Genomic DNA, 20,909 nt, shown 5'->3' with positions numbered 1-20,909 from the left:
ACAGCAGCATGGAAGTGTAAGCCGAATAAACCCTTTCCTCCCCAACTTGCTTCTTGGTCATGATGTTTGTGCAGGAATAGAAACCCTGACTAAGACACCTTCTATGGCATCTTGGTCCTAATTTCTGTGAATAGAATTTGATTTATCTGGGATGTGGGTCACAGTGGCTAGATTGGCAAAAAGGACCCTTGGCACTCTGGGTCGCCCACACTGTTCTGGCTTTGAATGTCTGTGATGTCAACTGGAAGTGCTGCTGTTTGGCCTTCCACATCTCCCCAGGGAAAAACTCACTTTTCTTTCTCTTTTTTTAAATGTGTGAGTGTTCTGTCTGCGTGTACACCTGCATACCAGAAGAGGACCTCAGATCCCTTTAGAGATGGTTGTGGTTGCTGGGAACTGAACTCAGGCCTCTAGAAGAGGAGCCAGTGCTCTTAACTGCTGAGCTATTTCATGAGAGCTCATCACTAACTTGTCTTAAGAAAAATAAAAATTTCTACAACTGTGGTATTGCCATTCCTACTGTGTAGTGCATTTCATGCTTATTAAATTTTCCCAATTAAAAAAATATTAAAGAACATGTAAGTCTAAGGAAATGGGGTTATAGTGCCCCCAAATAAAAACTTTCACTGGAACCCAAACGAACACAAAGGGAGAGGAGGTAGCAAAAGACCAAATGGAAAGCGCTCTGTGGTAGCACAGCTCCAGTTCCTTGTCCTGGTGAGAAGCAGCTTTTAAAATTGTGTGTGTGTGTGCGCACGCGCGTGCTTGTGTATGTTTGGGATGTATGATGTAAATGGTTTGTTTTTGTGTGTGTATAATGTGTTTTGCATTTGGTGTGTATGGTGTATGTGTGTACATGGTTTGTGTATGTGTCTGTGTGTGATGGTATATGTGATTTGTGTGTCTGTGTGGTGTGTGTAATGTATGGTGTAAATGGTTTGTGTCTGTGTGATGTCAGGGTGTGTGTACATCAAGTTACCCATGGAAGTCAGAGGACAGCTTTTTAAAAAAGATTTTGTTGTATTTTTATGTCTGGTGAGGGGGGCTTGTGCATGTGGGAATCCAGGAGAGAAAGTCAGGGCCTCTGGGGTGGAGTTGAGGTAGTTGGAGGCTGCCTGGTGTGAGTGCTGGGAACCACACTTGGGTCTTCGACAAGATTAGTAAGCATTGTTGGGTGCTGAGCCACCATCTCTCTGGCCTACAGGAAAGTGTGTGTGTGTGCCAGATCGCTCCACCGTGTGAGTCTGGGAGAGCAAACCGAGTTGTCAGGCTTGGTACCAAGTATCTTTCCCCACTGAGCCATGTCCCCAGCCAGTGTGAGAAGTAATGCTTATTTATCTTATATAATTTTGGTTTCTTTATGTTCTAGGATCCAGCAAGTAGGCAAGGAGGCCTATACCTTAGGGCTCTCTTCCTTCACCAACCCTTCGGTAGGGGCTGCCTGTGTCTGCTTCTTAGAATTGCTTGGCCTCAGCAGCCTCAAGCTCAGAGTTGACCTGAAAATGGCAAATGTAATTTTGGGCTCCAAGCGTAGAGATGAAGATGCTCATTCCAGCTTCATCAGAGAGTCTCTGGGTACAGCACCTTTGCACCCGCCACGTGTTGTCCATGGGAAATGAGGGACAGGTCAAAAGTACTGAGGTGGACATGAAAGTTTATGTTATTAATCTCACTTTCTTAGAAGTCATTTTAATTGGGTTTGAATGACCCCGAGCCTCATTACTTTAACAAAAATACCCAGGTCTGACTTTTTCTATTGAACACACACACACACACCTACCACATACACATATACTCCATATACATACAGTGTATGCCACACATATATACTACTACATGCACCCCATATACACATCACACACATGTACACACCACATACACACATTACATGTCACACATACACACTGCATGCTCCCATATATAGATTACACACAGTCTATTACAGTTGGTCCTGGAGGTGCTGAGGCAGGATAATCACTAAGAACTCAAGGCCAGCATGAGTTACCCAGGGGCTTTACAGCCCATGCTCCCTCTTGATGGCTTTGATCTTACGGGGCTTTTCCTTTGGTTCTTGGTTATTTAGAGATGTGGTCCCGCTGTGTTCTGTCCTGCGTAGGCTGACCCTGACCTGAGCCTGTGCAGTTCATCTCGCTCAGCTGGAGCTACAGAGCTATGCAGCTGTGCCCACCAAGGTCTTGTTGCCTGTTTCTTACAGCTGAGAAGCTGTCTAAGCTTGCTGACGGTGACAGAGCAGCCACAGAAGAGCTGCTCGTTCTCTTGGAGGAAGGCGTGTGGGACAGCATTGAGCAGCAGGGCTTTAACAGGTTTGTGAGTTGCAGCCCCAGCCTCTTTAGTAAGCCTGTGTTGGAGTGCTCTTCCTTCAAAGGGCTTGCTGCACTTTCATCAGCCCCCCACCCCCAACCCGTGGCCTTACTCAGCCAGCAGAGGGCAAACAGAAAGTCTACCCATGGGACTCCCTCTGTTCAGATGAGAGGGAAATCTGTTCTGCTTTGTAGGCAAGAGACGTGGTGGGTTTTTAAGGTCATTTTTATTTTATATACACGAGTGTTTTGCCTGAAGGTATATCTGTGTACCACAGAAGTGCAGTGTCCTTAGAGGCCAGATCCCTTGAACTAAAGTTACAAAAGGTTGTGAGCTATGAATGTGGGTGCTAGGGACTGAACATGGGTTCTCTGCAAGCACAGCAAGTGCTCTTAACTACCGAGTGTCTCTCCAGCCCAAGAGAGGTGGAGGGGTTTTTGTTTTGTTTTTGAGACAGGGTCTCCCTGTGTAGCCCTGGCTGTCCTGAAACTCGCTCTGTAGACCAGCTGACCTCAAACTCAGATCTACCTGCCTCTGACTCCTGAGTGCTGGAATTAAAAGACCTGTGCCATCACATTTGGCTAGTTTTTTGTAAGTAGTGCAATAAATATTTGATATATATTTAAAAGCATATGTTCATTATTTTTATGTATTTTATGAAAGTTTTATTATATTTATTTTTTCCACATGGAGATCAAACCGACAGCCTCATACATGCTAAGCATGTGCTCTACCTCCGGGTGACCCTGCCTGCCCTTGGTGAAAGGGTTTTTGGGTTTTTTTTTTGTTTTGGGGTTTAGTTGTTGATGATGATGTTTTGGTTTTTTGAGATAGCCCTGTGTAGCCCTGGCTGTCCTGGAACTCACTTTGTAGACCAGGCTGGCCTCGAACTCAGAAAGATCTACTTGTCTCTGCTTGAGTGCTGGGATTGAAAGTATGTGCTACCGCTGGGCAGGCTGGGCAAGCTGGGCAAGCTGGGCAAGCTGGCTGGCGCTCTCTCCCTCCCCTCCCCTCCCCTCCCCTCCCTTCCCCTCCATCCCTCCTTCCTTCCTTTCTTTCTTTGAGAGTATGTTTTGGTTAATTTATTTAATTTTTACTAATTTCCAAATTTTAAACTAGATCTATATTATATAAGGGGTGTGTGTGTGCAAGTATACACATGTGTGCGCATATGTGTCCAGGTGCCCATGGAAGCCAAAGATGTTAATCCCCTGGAATTAGAATTACAGGTGTTATGCGTTGCCTAATTTGGGTTCCCTGGAGGAGCCATAAACTCTCTTAGCCACTAAGTCATCTCTCTGCCCCCCTAAAGCTATACTTTATTTACTTAGTTATTTCCGTTTTTTGAGACAGTCTCACTATGGAGCCCTGGCTGGCCTGGAACTCCCTCTATAGACCAGGCTGGCCTTAAACTCCTAGATATCCCCTGCCTCTGCCTGTCCCTGAGAGCTCTATTTTAATGACTTTTTTTCCCTCTGCTGTCCATCCCCAATTTTATTATAGGTTGTCCAGTGAGTCCAGCAGCCAGTGGGCATTAGTGCTTCAGTTCTGTATGCTCCATGACAGGAAACTGAGCGTGTCCTACCTGAGAGAATGTGCCAAAGCAAATGACTGGCTGCAGTTCCTGGTTCACAGCCAGCTGCATAACTACCACCCAGCAGAGGTAAACCACACTTCCCGGAACTGTGTTCTCCATGATTGTCTGCTCAAGACCCACATTTGCTGAGTCTATAACCTGGTGTCAGGCAAGGGCGAAATCATTGGAACAGATGTGGACAAGTTTCTAGGATTCTGGGTTTAACATAGACATTTACTCAAATTCCCTTAAAAGCAACCTACGGTGTGCTCCGGTCTGCAGTCTCAGTACTATGGAAACTTGGGAGGCAGGATTGCAAGTTCTAGGCCAGCCACCCTGGGCCAGATAGCTGGATGTTATAACAAACATCACATGGTCTTCTCTCACACAGCTCAGCATTATAAAAAAATCATCCTGAGCCCTGTTGTTGTTGTTGTTGTTTGTTTTTTTGTTTTTTTGAAACAGGGTTTCTCTGTATAGCTCTGGCTGTAATGTGAGTTGTCTCTAACTTACAGAGATCCATCTGCCTCTGCCTTCCAAGTGCTGGGACTAAAGTGCCACTACCACCTGACTTTTTGTAAAAACTCACTCTATGAAAAAGAACATTGAGTGTGTTTTAATCGTCTCTATAGGTGGAATCTCTTCTTCAGTATTTCAGTCCTGTCCTTCAGAGCCACTTGAAGCTGGCTTCTGAGAAACTGTCATCAGGGTCCATCTCTAGGGATGACAGCTGCCTCCAGGAACTCCAGAGAAACAAAGGAGAAACAAGTGATTTCTTTGAAATTCTCCACCGGTGCTCGGAGGAGTCCGCCTCTTGGAGCTGGCTCCTGGCTGAGGCGGTGAGACATCGGGCTCCCACCCTCAGTGTCCTGGCCTCGTGTATCCAGGTGAGCTGGCCACAGTGGGTGCTAAAACTCTACCTGCTTGGTGGCTTAGTCAGGAGAGTGGCAGGCTAGGAGCGGATGCTGGCCATAAACTGAGACCTGGTCTCATATGGCTTGGTAGTTAGGAGCACACACTGCTCTCACTGAGGACCTGACTGAGTTCCCTGCACCCATATTTGGTGGCTCATAGCCACTTTTAACCCAGACTTCTGTGGCTTCAAGGCTTCTGGGCTTCATGAACACCAGCACTCACATGCACTTACCACTCACACACATAATTAGAAATCAAGGAAGTCTTTCAAAATGTCAGAACTACAAAACAGAACAAAACACAGACCAGTAAAGCCCCTTGACACCAAATTTGACCATCTGAGTTTGAATCGTGGGACTCCCGAGGTGGAAGGAAATAGCTGACAGCTGTAGGTCCATGACAGGCGTGTCCATGCACACATGAGGAAGTAATGAGCTGGGGCTGCAGAGCTGGCTCAGGAGTTAGGGGTGCTTGTTGCTCTTGCAGAGAACCGGAGTTCAGTGCTCAGAGCTGTTGGTTATTCTGGCTCTAGGGGATCCGTTGTCCTCTTCAGGCCTCTATGAGCATTAACACACATGGGCTCATGCACGCAGAGACAAAACAGAGAACAAGAAGGAAGAAGGAAGAAGGGAAAGGAAGGAAGCAAGCAGCAGGGTGGGAGGGGCCTGAAGGAGCTACAGGGGACAATTGTGAGGCTCTTACACCTGCTTCCAAGGTCAGACCTCAGGCTGTCTGTCCATTAAGCTGTCTCCTGACACCAGTGAAGCCTACGGTGGGGACTCAGTCCCTGGCTGCCCTCAGGAGGGTGCTCTGCTGGGCAGGCATCCTCTTCCTCTTCCTTGGGGAAGGTTTTCTCACAGCTGATTCCAGCTAGTTAGTGGAGTTTTGTCCATCTGTGTGATCGAGGCCCAGTTCCTTCATTTTGAAACATTCTTATCCAATGGTAGGGTGCCAGTGTTGTCCCCTGTCTCTGTGTTTGGATTGTCACCTCCGTGGAGGACAAGGTTGCAGCTGAAGCAATGGGACACATTCAGATCTCTGTAGAGGACCATCACTGGAGCCTGGAGGACCTGTCCATCATCTGGAGAACTGTATTGACAAGACGCAAGAGCCACACTCTCATCCGAGGTTTCCAGCTCTTCATTAAGGTATTGTTATACACATACACACATATGTACTCACACTCATGAGTGCACACACACACTTGAGACATTCCAGAACCTCAGGGTGTCAACATAGCATTCCTTGGCTTTTTCTTATTATCAGACCTGGATTTTTTTTTTTAAAGTCAACAAGAAATAATAATGGTAATAGAACTTGTGTGTGTGTGTGTGTGTGTGTGTGTGTGTGTGTGTGTTTAGTTTAGTATTGGGTATCCAGCCCTAGGACCTTTGAGATATACTGTATTTACTTAGCAGAGTACTTTATATGTATTGGTTTAGTAAGTTCTCACAACAGTACTTTATAAAAAGAACGTGTGTGTTAGGAAGTGGCATTAGACTAATAACTAATACATAACGCAGACCACACGCACTCAAGTAGGCACACTTACAATTCAGACTCATCACTTCTAACCCTAAGTTCCTCTTTTCTGGCCTGACAACCCCACCAAAAATAGGCTAGTTGATACCACAGAGACCAACCAGTAGGAGGGTAAGTGGCTGGTGCTCTTTTGCCTCCGGGAATGTTTGTTGGGGCCATAGCGCCACCTAGTGGATGGTCTGTAGAGTAACAAATGGATTTGTTAAATTTTTTTTTCCTCCCAAAAGGAAATAACATGGGAAACTTAATTTGATTCTTCCATTATTAATATCTTTGATGATCTGGATTTTCTAATTTTAACTCTTCTTCAAAGGATTCCCCACTTCTATTGATTATGGAGATGTATGAACTCTGTATGTTCTTCAAGAATTACGAGAAAGCCAAAGTTAAACTTTTGGAGTTCCAGAAAAGCCTTGAAACAGTAGGTGGAATTGGAGTGCCCTCCTCTCAGGTCTGAAGTTGGTTGGCAGGTCTTCGTGCTGGTGGGTGGTGTGGGGAAGCAGTAGACAACTGGTTGTGCCATGTGATTGACAATGAGTCACTGTCATTTCAGAGAAGCCAGGCAGGTGGTGTGACTTGTAGTTACCGTAAACAGAAGTGTCACATCACATGCTACTGTTATCTGTGTCCTGGTGGAGTAGCCAAACTTAGTGGGGCTAAGATCAGTGGTCCCTGCTGTGGACACCAAGAAGAGAGGGACGGTTCTTTGTCAAATGCAGGCTGGCTCTTGACGCCCTCTTCTGGTGCATCTGAAGACAGCTACAGTGTACTTAGACACAATAATAAATAAATCTTTTTAAAAAGAATCTTCTGGGCTCAATTATAAGCCCAGACCCCTTCTAGGCAGCTGCCAAGTGAAGCATGGTGGTTAGGAATAGCACAGGGGGAACTGATTTGATAGTAGGAGGCATTTAAGCCTGGGACTTCTTCGGTGGTTCCTAGTGTTTGGCACTCTGGACTGTCACACACATAGCCTCCTCACCAACACTTCCTGCAGAGTGGCAGAGCTGCCTTTGTCCCCATCACTGCTTCCTGCCATCTGTCAGGAGCACAGACCCTCCTTTTGTGATGGGCCCATGAGAGTATTATGAAGCCTTGGGAATGTTCGGGGCTTTCTTGGTCCCAGATTTGGGGGTTCTGCTTTTTCTTTCCTTTTTTTAGATTTATTTTTATTTTATATCTGTGAGTACGCTGTCACTCTCTTCAGACACCATAAGAGGGCATCAGATTCCATTAAAGATGGTTGTGAGCCACCATGTGGTTGCTGAGAATTGAACTCAGGACCTTTGGAAGAGCAGTCAGTGCCTTTAACCGCTGAGCCATCTCTCCGGCCCATGGGGTTCTGCCTGTTCATTCCCACAAACTCTTCTGAACCTCTGTTGTCTTTCCTAGCTTGACTCAGCGGCTGCAAGGGTCCTTCCTATCATACCTGCCTCGTGGATGAAGGGCCAGGTTTGTTTCCTTTTGAAACTTATGCCGCAGCAATGTGAGACGCAGTATGAGCTGGGGAAACTCCTCCGACTGTTTGTTGGCACTGAGCAGCTCTTCTCTGACGGTAAGACAGCTTTGTTCTGAAGCTGCTGCCAAGTTGTTAGCTCTTGTATGTTGGAAATATTTTTGGAAGGCACTTAGAACATTAGATATATTGGATAGATAGCAGCACAATGACGTCCGTCCATAACTGAGCATGAAGAGGTCATCTGTAACAGCAGCATCTACTGTAGTGCAACCAGTCCTTCTAAGCAGCTGATACATGCTCGCTCTTGGGAGTGCACTCTCTCTCTCTCCCTCCCCCTCTCTCTCTCTCCCTCCCCCTCTCTCTCTCTCTCCCCCTTTCCCTCCCTCCCTCCATCTCCTTCTCTCTCTCCCTCCCTCCCTTTCCCTCCCTCTCCCTCTCCCTCCCCCCTCCTCTCTCTCTCTCTCTCTCTTTCTCACACACACACACACACACAGAGAGAGAGAGAGACGAGAATGAGCAAGCTAGCCTGAGTCATTGTCTCCAAGGTTAGCAAATTACTATGGTATTGAAGAGCACCAATCTGAGACACTTGACGGCATGGTGGCTCACACCTATAGGCCCAGTGCCCAGAAAGCTGAGGTAGGAAGATTGTCATGAGATCAAGGCCAGTCTGGACTTCACAGTAAGATCCTGTCTAATAAAAGGCACATGTGTATAGTAGAGGCTGATTTCATGTGCTAATCTTATCGCTACCAGTTCTTAGAGCAAGGTGGGCAAGTTCAGCCAGACTTTGACTAAGGATATTGCAAGGTATACACACATACTCCCTCACACACATACCACATACACTCACATATATATACTGAAAATGCTAAATGCCATATATACATGCATATATATTCATACATACAAAGGTGTATTTATATACATACTCATGTATACATATATGTGTGTCCTAATGGCACTTAGCATTTTGAGTATGTAAGGACTTGCCCTTAGCGGCTTCTGCAGTCAGTCAGAAGAGAAGACCTGTTTTACAGGGTACATGGCACGCACCTGTAATCTTAGCACTTGGAGGTAGAAACAGAAGAGTCAGAATTCAGGGTTTTCCTTAGCTATATAATGAGTTCAAGACCAGCCCGGACTCTGTGCTACCCTGTCTCAAAAAGAATAAACAAACAACAAAGAAGAAAGGAAGGAAGGAAAAAGAAAAGCCCACATTTCCCCTGTAGGCACCCTGCTGTCTGTCCCCTGCCACTCTGTCACCACAGCACTGCTGTGTAACTGCACCCTCTCTCCTGCACAGGGCCAGACGTGCAGAAGCTGTGTCTCCTCAGCCAAGTGCTGAAGGACACACCTATCGCCATTAGCCCTGCAGTCATTTCCAGCTACAGCACTGAGAATTTTCAGCGGGAATGTAGATCGATTTTGGAGAAGCTAAAGGCAGATGGGCAGTTTGCTGTGGCTAGGAGAGTGGCCGAGTTAGCAGCCCTGCCTGTGGACAGCTTGCTGATTGAACAGGTATATCTTAAGTTACTCAAACTCCCAACAGAAGCAGTGGGATGCAGTCCATAGGCAATGCAGCCCTTTCCCACACTGCTTCAGAAGTGAGTACGCTTTTGATATAGTAAAGGAAGTATGTTTTGATGTAAGCATAGCCTATAGAACAGTGGTTCTCAACCATGGGTCATGACCCTGTTGGGGGTTCTCAGACCAGATATTTACACTGTGGTTCATAACAGTAGCAAAGTCACAGTTATAAAGTAGCAATGAAAATAATTTTGTGGTTAGTGGGGTGCGCCACAACATGAGGAACGGTATAAAGGGCCACCGATTAGGAAGGTTGAGAACCACTGCTGTAGAGGTGCACTCCAGCTGTTTGCTTTGAAGAGGATAACTATACGGTGGCTTTCCCTGGGCTCTCAGATGGACTGAGAACCGGTTTCATACTAACTTTCCACATAATTGCATCCAGCGCCCTCTGCAGCCCAGGCTGGTCTGCACTCACTAGATTTGCTTGCAGCCAGTGTGTCCTAGGGAGCATAATGAGGCTTCTTGACCCAGGCAAGGCTGAAGTCTGCTTTGTTCAATTTCAGTTAACCCAGGAAATGCAAACACTAACACACACTCCGCAGTGGTCCCTGAAACAAGAAAGACTTGACTTCTGGAAAAAATGCCATGAAAATTTTAAGAAAAACTCCATTTCAAAGAGAGCAGCCTCTTCCTTCTTCTCTAGCCAAGCCCCGGAGGTGAGTGAGCACCCTGCTGAACAGGGCAGCCTTGAGGAGCGCCATCTGCTGCTCACTCTGGCGGGTCACTGGCTTGCCCAGGAAGAGCCAGTTCCCCTGGAGGAGCTGGAGGAGCTGGAGAAACGGATTTGGATCTGCCGCATCGCCCAGCACACGTGTGGAGGGGCTGAAGAGGAAGCCAAGCCCAGCCCCTCTCAACACAAGTTGGCTGCTGCTGAACTTTCTTTTGATAGCTTAGCCAGTGAGCTGTCCTTCTCCAAGCTTGCTGCTTTGAACACATCCAAATACTTAGGCCTTAATGATCTTCCATCCAAGACAACGTGTGAGAACAGACTGAAACACAAAGAGCAGGAGTCACTGAACACTTTGATCGGGCAGCTGCTAGATGGTGGCTGTGTGCATGAAGCAAGCAGAGTGTGCCAGTATTTCCGTTTCTATAGCCAGGATCTAGTGCTGGTGTTGCACTGCAGAGCCTTGGCCTCCGCAGAGGCCAGCATGGAAGACTTGCACTCAGAGATCCGTGCCCTCCTCTCAAGTGCCGCACAGCCTGAGGACCTGGAGAGCCCGAGCGTCCCTCTTCGGAAAGCCCATAGCTGTAAGTAAAGGCAGCCACACTGTCCTCTTTGCCACACAGTGCTGGTGCTGTCTCCAAAAAGGAGAAACCTCTCGGGATGTCATACTTACACTGAATTGAAGAGATAGTGACTTTCCCCAAGTAATCAACCCATAAGTAGTCTACACAGTAACACTTGCTTTTTAACTGGCTTAGAGATGAGGTAGAGGAACTCCTGGCTGATAGTTAGTTTGGTGAAATTATATAAATACAAGCCAGCGCTGGGAAGCAGATGCTACGTAATTAGACTGTCTCAAACAAAAACAAGACCATAAATACCCAGGCGTGTGAGCACATCTTTAATCTCAGCCCTTGGGAGGCAGAGGCAGGTGGATTTCTGTGAATTGAAGGCCTATTTCGTCTACAAAGCAAATTCCAGCACAGCCAGGTCTAGGAAGAAAAGAAAAAGCTGATCTAAAACACATGCACCTTGCAGGGAACCAGTTTGGTTCCCAGCATCCATCCAATCAGGTAGTTCACAGCCACCTGTACCTGTAGCTCCAGGGGATGCCCTCCCCACCCCCCCAGAACTAAAGTGGAATCTTGTTGAAAGGTTTATAATCGGGCTGGTGAGATGGCTCAGTGGGTAAGAGCACCCGACTGCTCTTCCGAAGGTCCAGAGTTCAAATCCCAGCAACCACATGGTGGCTCACAACCATCCATAACGAGATCTGGCGCCCTCTTCTGGAGTGTCTGAAGACAGCTACAGTGTACTTGCATATAATAAATAAATCTTTAAAAAAAAAAAAAAAGAAAGGTTTATAATCATATACTGGTAGCACATAGGGTAGGCTTCTGTGCTCAGCATAGCATCTGGCCCCCTTGAGGTGGGTTTTCTACGCAGACATAGTATAGAGAACTGTCGCCTTTGCTTTCTGTTGCTGCTGATCCCGGGAGGAGAACACTCAGCCTTTCCTGCCATCTGAGAGTCACCGTGGGAAGCGGCTCATCCCGCTCTTAGGTTAGGGATAGATTTCCTATCATTGTGCAGTTTTACATCGTGTGTTTTGGCATCTGTTGATCTTATGTGCTGTCCTTCTTCTTTAAACTATTGATGTGATTAGATATGTTTAATGATTTTTTAAAAAACATTGAGCCAACTTTGCATTCCCAGAGTAAACTCTCCTTGACATACTATCCTTTTTGATTAATATAGCTGTAATTGATTAGCTCTTTTGTTTATATTTATGTTCTTGAATATTTATTGATTTTTTTTTTTTTAACAGGGTTTCTCTGTGTAGCCCTAGCTGTCTTGGAACTCACTCTGTAGACCAGGTTGGTCTCAAACTCAGAGATCCTCCTGCCTCTGCCTCCCTAAGTAAAAGAATTAAAGACATGTGCCACCACACCCGGCTGTAATTTACTTCTTAAAAATAAGTTTTTGTCACCGGGCAGTGGTGGCGCACGACTTTAATCCCAGCACTTGGGAGGCAGAGGAAGGAGGATTTCTGAGTTCGTGGCCAGCCCGGTCTACAGAGTGAGTTCCAGAACAGCAAGGGCTACACAGAGAAACCCTGTCTCGGAAAAAAAAATATTTTGTCTGTTTTTCCCTTTTAAAAATTAGGATAATACTGGTTTCATAAATTGGAAGTTATTAGTCTTTTATTTTCTGTACAAGATCTTTCTCATACATCTCCCTACTCCCTAATCCCTTCCAAGATCTCCTGCAGCCTAGGCTGACCTTTGACTCCCTGTGTATCTGAGGATGCTGCTGGAGCCCTGGTCTCCCTGCCTCAGTCCAAGTGCTTGAGCCACCATGCTGGCTTAATGTTATTAACTTAAATAGAATTTACCAGTAGTCAGCTGAATCTGAATGCTTGCTTTATCTTCAACTATAAAGGTTATCTTTGGGATGAGTTGCAGCAGTGGTTCGGTAGAAGAAATGTTGAATTTCCTGCTTTTTGGGTTACTTAGGCTGCTGTTTTCTCCCTTTATTGTGGGTTGTTGGGTTCTGGTTTTTTGTTTTGTTTTTGTTTTTTTAAGGAAAAGAGTGCATGTGTGTTTTTGCTGTGTACACATCTGTGCACCACACATGTGCCTGGTGCCTGCAGAGGGTGCCCAAACAGAGTATTGGATCCAGTGGAAGTGGAGTTAGTTGTGAAACACGGTGTGGCTTCTGGGAATCAAACTGGAGTCTTAGTGTTCTGAACTGTTGAGCCATTTCTTTAGCCCTTCACTTCATTTTTGACAGCGGGTCTATGTAGCCCTGCCTGTCCTGGCACTCACTGTAGAACACATGTCTAACTATGTACCATGTGTGTATCCAATGCGCTCATTGGCCAGAGAGGGTGTTGAGCCCCTGGAATAGGAGTTAGGGTCGGTTCTGAGCTGCCATGTGGGTACTGGGAATTAAACCTGGGTCCTCTCTACAAAAACCAATATGGATTTACCTCCTCCCAACCGCTGACCCAAGCCTCTACCATCACTGCCAAGAGATGCTTGGGTGCCAGGGCAGGGGAGAGTGGGCACAGGAGTTCACTTCCAGCCTTAGGCTGACACCTGAGCTTGTTGCGTGCTCTTGTGTGTGTGTACACACACTTGCAGTATCTCTCCTCCACATCAGGGCCCGGCTCTGGGTTTCTAGAGATTCCTAGCTAGGGAGATACCAGTTCTGGTCATCTTAAGTTTGCTCGCAGCTCTACTTCTCAGCTCTTCACGCAGCTGCTGCATGTCTAGGTTGTGTATGGTAGGAACAGAGTGGAGCGAGCCTATTCCATCTCCCTAGAACTGTGCTCATGTGGAGGATGGATGGGGCAACGTGGCCTGAGCTGTGCCCTTCCTTCCCCTTCTTCACCACCATCTGATTTGGGGTTGGTTTGTTGTATTTTGAGACACAGCCCTTAGCCCCAAGTAACCAAGATTGACCTTGAACTCCAGATCTTCCTACTTCTAAGTGCTGGAATTCCAGGATTGCCCTCCCACACCCTGCTTTGCTTTTAAACTGTATGTTTTTAGACTTAAGCTGCTTTTTTTCTGTTTGTTTGTATCCTGGGCTGGCCTGGAATTCACTGTATGAATGACAGTGCTCTTGAATTTACAGAGTGCTGGGGTTAGAGGTGTGTGCCACCACGCCTAGCTATGTGAAGTTAGGAATGGAGCCCAGGGCTTCATGCATACCAAGTAAGCACTCAGCTGCATGAACTAGATCTGCTCAGTGTAACAAATGAGAGTCCACTCATACAGGCTGCCAAAGTACATTCAATGCTGTCTTCTCAAAGCTCTCAGAATGCCTTTTTGTTATTTCCGCATGCCCAGCAAGCACATGCATGTTCCGGTCAGGATGCACCAATAGGCTAAGATTATTCTACTGAGTGGTTGTACCATAGTTTAACGAAGCTTTTTTTTTTTTTTTTTTTTTTAAAGATTTATTTATTTATTATATGTAAGTACACTGTAGCTGTCTTCAGACACTCCAAAAGAGGGCGCCAGATCTCATTACGGATGGTTGTGAGCCACCATGTGGTTGCTGGGATTTGAACTCTGGACCTTCAGAAGAGCAGTCGGGTGCTCTTACCCACTGAGCCATCTCACCAGCCCTTAACGAAGCTTTATTGGCAGACAGTAAAACCCTGTGTTACACAAACCGATCTGGGATGGTGGCTCACAACTGTAATCTAAGCACTAGGGAAGCTGAAGCAGGAGAATCACGCTGAACTTAAAGCCAGCTAGGGCTACGAATGAGATGCTCAGAGAGACAAAAGGGGAAGAACAGCAAGTGTTACATACTCACTTTTACTTTCTCCTGGTACCAAGAAGTAAAGAAGCATGTCTCCCATTCCAGACTTAGGCTTTGCTTGGGAGTTTTCAGTGCTGGGGCTGAACCTAAGGCCTTAGAAATGCTGGGCAAGCACTCTGCACTGAATGTGAGACTAAGAGTGAGACTGGAGGAGCGATCTGAAGGAGAAAGGGGAGTGGGGGTGGGAGCAGGAGCTCTGTCTTCTCAGAGTAGGAACCAAGGTGCCTGAGAGATGTTTGGAGATAAGCAGACACGCTGGAGTATACAATGTGAGGAATTCAGAAGCAGACATCTTGGTACTGATCTCTAGAGCATGAAGAAAGCTTCAAGCCTGAGGTGGTCTGAGATTATTGAAATCATGGATGGATTTCCTGAAGGGTGGTGATGAAAGTTTTAAGTGGGGTTCTGTCAGAAGTGGCCGCAGGCCCAGATGCATCATGGGAATTGAATTCGGGGAGCTTTTCAGAGTGCTGAAGTCATGGGGAGAGGACACCCTAGAGCTCCCCTCAGACTTGTATTTGCTTTCAGCTTCAAGTTTGGACAGTCAATCATTTGTGATGGTACCACCCACTGATGAGGTAGCCCAGAACCTCCACACTCTCATAAGCAAGTGCCTCCATGGGAAGAACTACTGCCGGCAGGTCCTCTGTCTGTATGAACTTGCCAAGGTATGCACCAGACGGGGATCCCCAAAGGAGCACTGTCTGAAAGGGAGGCAGGACGTGCCAGTGGAGTCTTCCAGGAAGGCAGAGCAAGATATTTAACTTCCATGGGTTCCTGGCTCCTCTCTATAAATAATGGCTTGAACATGAGTTCCTTCTGATTTTACTTTCTAACTTGAACATTACACATGTGATGCATACAAAGACAGACTTCTTCACCCTCTCACTCCCAGAGCAGACAGGATGTGTGTGGCTCTGTGCTGGTTGGGAAACAGAAAGTACAAGAAGTTTGTCTAAAGAAGACTGGGGTGTCTGGAAGCACAGGCTGCAGCTCTGGCTCCAGGATAAGCATTTTATTCCATTCCTTTACTCTGTGTAATTGAAAAGATGAGCGTTCTACAAGTGACGAACCTGACTTGGTGAAGGGCAGGACTGGGCGGCATCACTTACTCTTCTGGGGTATTGGGATTGCTGAGATCAGGCAGTAGTGGCCTGTCCACACATTTCCTACTATTTGCTTCTAAAAATAACTCTGCTCCTGTTATCTTCCTCTTAGGATTTGGGCTGTTCCTATGGAGATGTTGCTGCTAGAGACAGTGAAGCCATGCTCCGAGCAATCTTAGCTTCTCAGCGGCCTGACCGATGTAGACAAGCCCAGGTCTTCATCAACACCCAGGGCCTTGAACCAGACACTGTGGCTGAACTAGTGGCTGAAGAGGTGACACGGGAGCTACTGACTCCATCAGAGGGAACAGGTGCCCCCCTCTCCAGACCTCACCAACCTCTCAGACAGTATTCTTAGTTTCCCAGTGTGAAAAATCTGAATGTTACAGTCATACACTACTTGTATGATTGCCCTTTCAAGACTGCATATTATTAGAAAAAGAACCCTTTACAATCATCTTATTGTTCTATAATCATGGCTATAGTAATTCTGCCTCTGAAATAATGCCCTTGTCCCATTAAAGCCAGCTAGAAAGAGCTATCAGGATTACCTCCTGGGCACAGTTAGCCTCCTGGCACCGTGTTCTGGCTCTTCTGCCAGCTCTCATGGAAAACTCAGTACCTGTCTCCACATCTTTCTGTGCAGGAGAAAAGCAACCTTTCAACCCAGCAGAGGAAAGCCAGACATTTCTTCAGCTAACTGCTTTGTGTCAAGACCGTACATTGGTGGGCATGAAGTTGTTGGACAAGATTCCCTCTGTCCCCCACGGGGAGCTGTCCTGCAGTAAGTCCTTATAATTAACACTCTTGTACTGTTGTAGTTTTAAGTTCAAGCCCATCAGAGCATAAGCACTCTCTAGACTGGACTTCCCCTGCCAAGCAAGTCAATGGCAGGTCCAGGTCCATCTCACCCATGTCCCACACCCAGCCACAGAGCTCCTGATCCTGGCCCACCACTGCTTTACCTTTACCTGCCACATGGAAGGCATCATCAGAGTCCTGCAGGCCGCCCGCATGCTCACAGATAACCACTTGGCTCCCAACGAGGAGTACGGATTAGTGGTGAGTAGTCCCCTTGAACCTACCATCATTCTGAGGCAGCTTTAAAGAGACAAGGGCCCCAGATCGAAGCTGATAGGGTCTTTGGATCCTTTATCTACTTGATTACTGGCCAGGGAGCCAAGCCCTCTGTTCCTCGTTGATTTGTCAAAATCAGTGTCTCAAAAGAGCAGAAAGCAAGATGTTCCCTGCCATGTACCATGGCTGTTGTACCTTCTTGGTACAAAGGGAAGTCTACTTTTTTAGGGAAAGAACTCTTTCTCCCCTAAACAAGTTTCAGACATGATCTGTAAATGAAGCACCCAAGCTCTTTATGCTTCCCCAAATGCCCACCCAGGTCATTAAGTAAAATGTAGCCCACTAGCCGGGCGTGGTGGTGCACACCTTTAATCCCAGCACTTGGGAGGCAGAGACAGGTGGATTTCTGAGTTCGAGGCCAGCCTGGCCTACAAAGTGAGTTCCAGGACAGCTAGAGCTATACAGAGAAACCCTGTCTCGAAAAACAAAAACAAAACAAAAAAAATGTAGCCCACTGCAATGAGGAGTGCTGAGCACCACTCAGAAAGGCATCGTAGCAGTAGATAGGTAGTCCATTAAAGATGGGTGACAACCAGTGACATCCCAGAGGCTCAGTCCAAATCCAGGGAAGCCCCAGCTGGGTGAGTGGGAAGGAGTGAAGCATGGCAGCCTGGCACTAACCTATCCCTCTGGGATATTTAGTGATGGTAGTGGTTTGACTTTAACAGCCTCACATGCTCTTTCCCTCAGGTCCGCCTCCTCACTGGCATTGGGCGCTACAATGAGATGACGTACATATTTGACTTGCTGCATCAAAAGCATTATTTCGAAGTTCTGATGAGAAAGAAGCTAGACCCAGTAGGTGTTTAGTAGTGAGCTACAGGATCTGTGAGTCTCCCCTGCTCTTGGAAATACATCTGTGTGGGCTCCAGAATGTTCAGAGAGAGCAGAGACTTCCCCTGGGTGCACACTATCACCAGTGACTTACATTAGAGTTCAGACTGAGTCATGATTTATGCTAAATAATGAAAATATTTGTCCTCCTTCACCTCAGCCTTTTACCCCTAATTTGTTTAGAAGTGCCTCTTCTGAGAAGGACATATCTCCTTGGAAAACTTGCTGAAAATAGGTGGATAGGGAAGTTCTACGAGTTAAGGAGGAAAAAGAATAGGATTAAAATATATGAAAAACTTAAACACCCCCCCCCCCCATCACACACACACCAAGTCTGGAAGCAGTGCACAGACTAGGGCCAGAGAAGACAAGGAGCTATTACTGATGTCTGGGAAGAAGCTTTGGCAACCCGCCTGGCTTGCTTAGTATTTGGGCTCTGCAGCTTCTCTGTCCCCATTCTGTGCAGTGACAGAAGGCATGTCACTCACATAGTCTTTGTTTCCAAAGCATTGGTGGTAGGTGCATGACTTACTGTCTGTCTTTGTTCATTTCTCCTGTCAAAAAGTAGTTTAAAAAAAAATCTGCCGGGTGTGGTGGTGCACACCTTTAATCCCATCACTTGGCAGAAATCACAAGGCAGAGCAGGCGAATTTCTGAGTTTGAGGCCAGCCTGGTCTATACAGAGAAACCATCTTGAGAAAAAGAAAAAAAAATCTGTTAGGCCTTTCAGGACAATCCTGCTGATTGCAAAGCAGCAAGATCTGACAGAAGGCCAATCTTAAGATCTTGCAGATTTTAATTATTTTGAGGCACTTTCTCATTTAAAATTATTTTAATAGCTTTTTCCTGATTACAAAAGTAATACATACACCACTTAGAAATCAACACAGAACTCCTCAGTGTTCACCATCTGGAGACACCCACTACTAATATAATATACCCCTTTTTTTGCATATGTACCCCAAAATTTACCTTTTAGTGAAATTATACGCTTTGAGAATAAGAGATAACTGAGGGTCTCCTTTTATACGATGTTTACTGTGGCTATTTCACAAGTCAAGTCAATCCTGTTTCAGAGGCCATCGTTAAGTGATAAAGCATGCGCTTAGCCCTGTGTCCAGTTCCGTAATAAAGAAGAAAAGAGAAAGACAGCAGTTTAACAGCTACAAGATGTTCTTAGCCTTTATTTGGGGCATCCAGGCTGCTTTTAATTAATGCTATTAAGTGTGTTACATTCAGCTTCACACTGTACATCTTCAGGACAGAGTCCTAGCAAACAGACTTTAGTTAAGTGTGTGCTCTTAACAGGATTCCTTCTTGTTTATGCTCCCCAACAATGAGGACACGCCTGTTTCCTTGTTTTCAAGACAGCTTAAGATTTTACTGTCATTTCCATTCTATTCATTTACCTTTCATTGGGTATTTTAAATAGTTTATAAAACCAATGGACTCAGTTGATTCTCTCCTGTGGTCCCTGGCTGAGACCTTGGATATACCGTTTTTTCTGGGCAGACTGGCACCCTGAAGACAGCCCTACTAGACTACATCAAACGTTGCCGCCCTGGAGACAGCGAAAAGCACAATATGATTGCCCTGTGCTTCAGCATGTGCCGGGAGATAGGAGAGAATCACGAGGCAGCAGCTTGCATCCAACTGAAGCTGATTGAGTCTCAGCCCTGGGGTGAGTGCAGCCTTAGGAGCTCTCGGGAGCTCCAGGTGGCAGAAGATGGCAGTTCATAGAAGCTTGTGAACCTTAGGACTGAAATGCTAAGGCGTCATCCACCAAAGGGCATACATTTCTCACCAGCCTTCACCCGAGTGAACACAGCTGCTGTGAATACACCTAGGATGTTTTCCCACCTAGCCTGCCGTCACTGAGTGGCTCTGAGCCACTGAGCTTTCTAACAACTGTCCTTTATTCTACAGAAGAAAGCCTCAAGAATGGAGCCCAACTAAAACAGCTCCTGCTTAAAGCCCTGACTCTGATGTTAGATGCAGCAGAGAGTTATGCCAAGGTAACCAGTGCATTCTAATCTGGCCTCCAGCCTTGGCAGTACTAGGAATTACTTTGGCTTGGGCTCTTCCAAGCGAAGAGGGAGTGTATAATGAATTAAGCAAAGGTCAGAGAACAGAAGGGATGGTAACAATAAAGTTCTCCCTTCATGTGTCTCCTCCACCCTTGTCCCTCAGGACTCCTGTGTTCGACAGGCCCTGCACTGTAACAGGCTCACCAAGTTGATAACACTACAGATTCACTTTCTCAACAGTGGCCAGAATACAATGCTTATCAACTTGGGCCATCAGAAGCTAATGGACTGTATCATGACCCTACCTCGGTTCTACCAGGTAAGAATACTGGGGCAAGTACTGCCAGCATGCTTGCTCATCCTGTGGTATTTCACTCTTGGCCCCAGGGGCTGAGTCTGACCTTTCAGGGTTAGTTCTCCCAATTTAGCTATTAGTACCACTCGGAGGAAATGTGAGATGGATGTGTGTGTTTTTAGTGATTCAGATCAAACTGAGGTCTTCACAAATGCACTACTTAAGGCACACTCCCAGCCACTATTGATTGATGTACATCTCTAGCACATGATTTGGGCAAAGGATGGAGAATTTTGATGTTTGTCAGTTATGAGTCAGGTATCCTTTGCTTATCCTCTTAAGTCTTTCTAGATTGTGTTCTTGGCATGGTCTTCCCAGAGATCAGTTCTAGCCTTTAAATAAAAGGGACTGGCCAGGCATAGCTTTAGTTCCCAGTACTAAGGAGGCAGAGTTTTAAAGCCAGCCTGGTCCACAATGTAAGTTCCAAAGAAGCAAGGCTCTTACACAGAGAAACCCCATCTTGAAAAACAAAAAATAAAAGGTACTAATGTCCCAGCACCAGCTTTTCTCCCTGCTCCTCACACATTTGAGTTTCGGAAATAATTCACATCTCAGCAGTTTTGCTGTCCATTTTAAGGAAGACTAAAAACAAGTTACTGCATGAGTTTTATGGGAGGGAAATGCTAATCAACAAGACTTTAAATGACCGAAGACAGAGCCTTTAGCACTGTGTTCATCATAACTCACTGTGTACAGAACTGTCTCTGACAGTTACCACAGCCCAGGCTCTAACGGTCCCTCCCACCATGCCCATCCTTTGCAGGCTTCTATTGTAGCTGAGGCCTATGACTTTGTTCCTGACTGGGCTGAAGTACTCTACCAACAAGTGATTCTTAAAGGAGACTTTAGTTATTTGGAAGAATTTAAGCAGCAGAAGTTACTAAGACCCAATATATTTGAAGACATTTCCAAAAAGTAAGTATTTCAACTTGACAGCAATCCCAGCAGTTGCCTCAAGTCAGTGCTAGTGTATCCCAGGACCGTCAGGGCTACACATAGAGATGGTTTAAAAAAAAAAATGTTGCTTATGAGCCAGAA

The 20,909-nt window shown here is 46.2% G+C and overlaps 1 protein-coding gene across 1 annotated transcript in view; it reads left to right on the top strand.

Moving 5' to 3' along the window:
* The window catches only part of Spg11 (SPG11 vesicle trafficking associated, spatacsin), a 63,090-nt gene that overhangs the window by 41,433 nt on the left and 748 nt on the right, over positions 1-20,909 (top strand). The window contains exons 21-38 of the mRNA XM_029468384.1: positions 1,312-1,575; positions 2,216-2,324; positions 3,826-3,985; positions 4,531-4,785; positions 5,761-5,961; positions 6,669-6,776; positions 7,748-7,910; positions 9,121-9,335; positions 9,911-10,658; positions 14,941-15,080; positions 15,631-15,829; positions 16,165-16,302; positions 16,447-16,580; positions 17,346-17,453; positions 19,002-19,170; positions 19,416-19,504; positions 19,680-19,835; positions 20,635-20,786. Coding sequence (XP_029324244.1) covers positions 1,312-1,575; positions 2,216-2,324; positions 3,826-3,985; positions 4,531-4,785; positions 5,761-5,961; positions 6,669-6,776; positions 7,748-7,910; positions 9,121-9,335; positions 9,911-10,658; positions 14,941-15,080; positions 15,631-15,829; positions 16,165-16,302; positions 16,447-16,580; positions 17,346-17,453; positions 19,002-19,170; positions 19,416-19,504; positions 19,680-19,835; positions 20,635-20,786 — 3,508 coding nt within the window. The remainder of the gene's footprint in view (positions 1-1,311; positions 1,576-2,215; positions 2,325-3,825; positions 3,986-4,530; positions 4,786-5,760; positions 5,962-6,668; positions 6,777-7,747; positions 7,911-9,120; positions 9,336-9,910; positions 10,659-14,940; positions 15,081-15,630; positions 15,830-16,164; positions 16,303-16,446; positions 16,581-17,345; positions 17,454-19,001; positions 19,171-19,415; positions 19,505-19,679; positions 19,836-20,634; positions 20,787-20,909) is intronic.

This window comes from Mus caroli, chromosome 2, assembly GCF_900094665.2.
Source record: "Mus caroli chromosome 2, CAROLI_EIJ_v1.1, whole genome shotgun sequence".
Lineage (NCBI taxonomy): Eukaryota > Metazoa > Chordata > Mammalia > Rodentia > Muridae > Mus > Mus caroli.
This window is presented reverse-complemented; position numbering and strand designations above follow the sequence as displayed.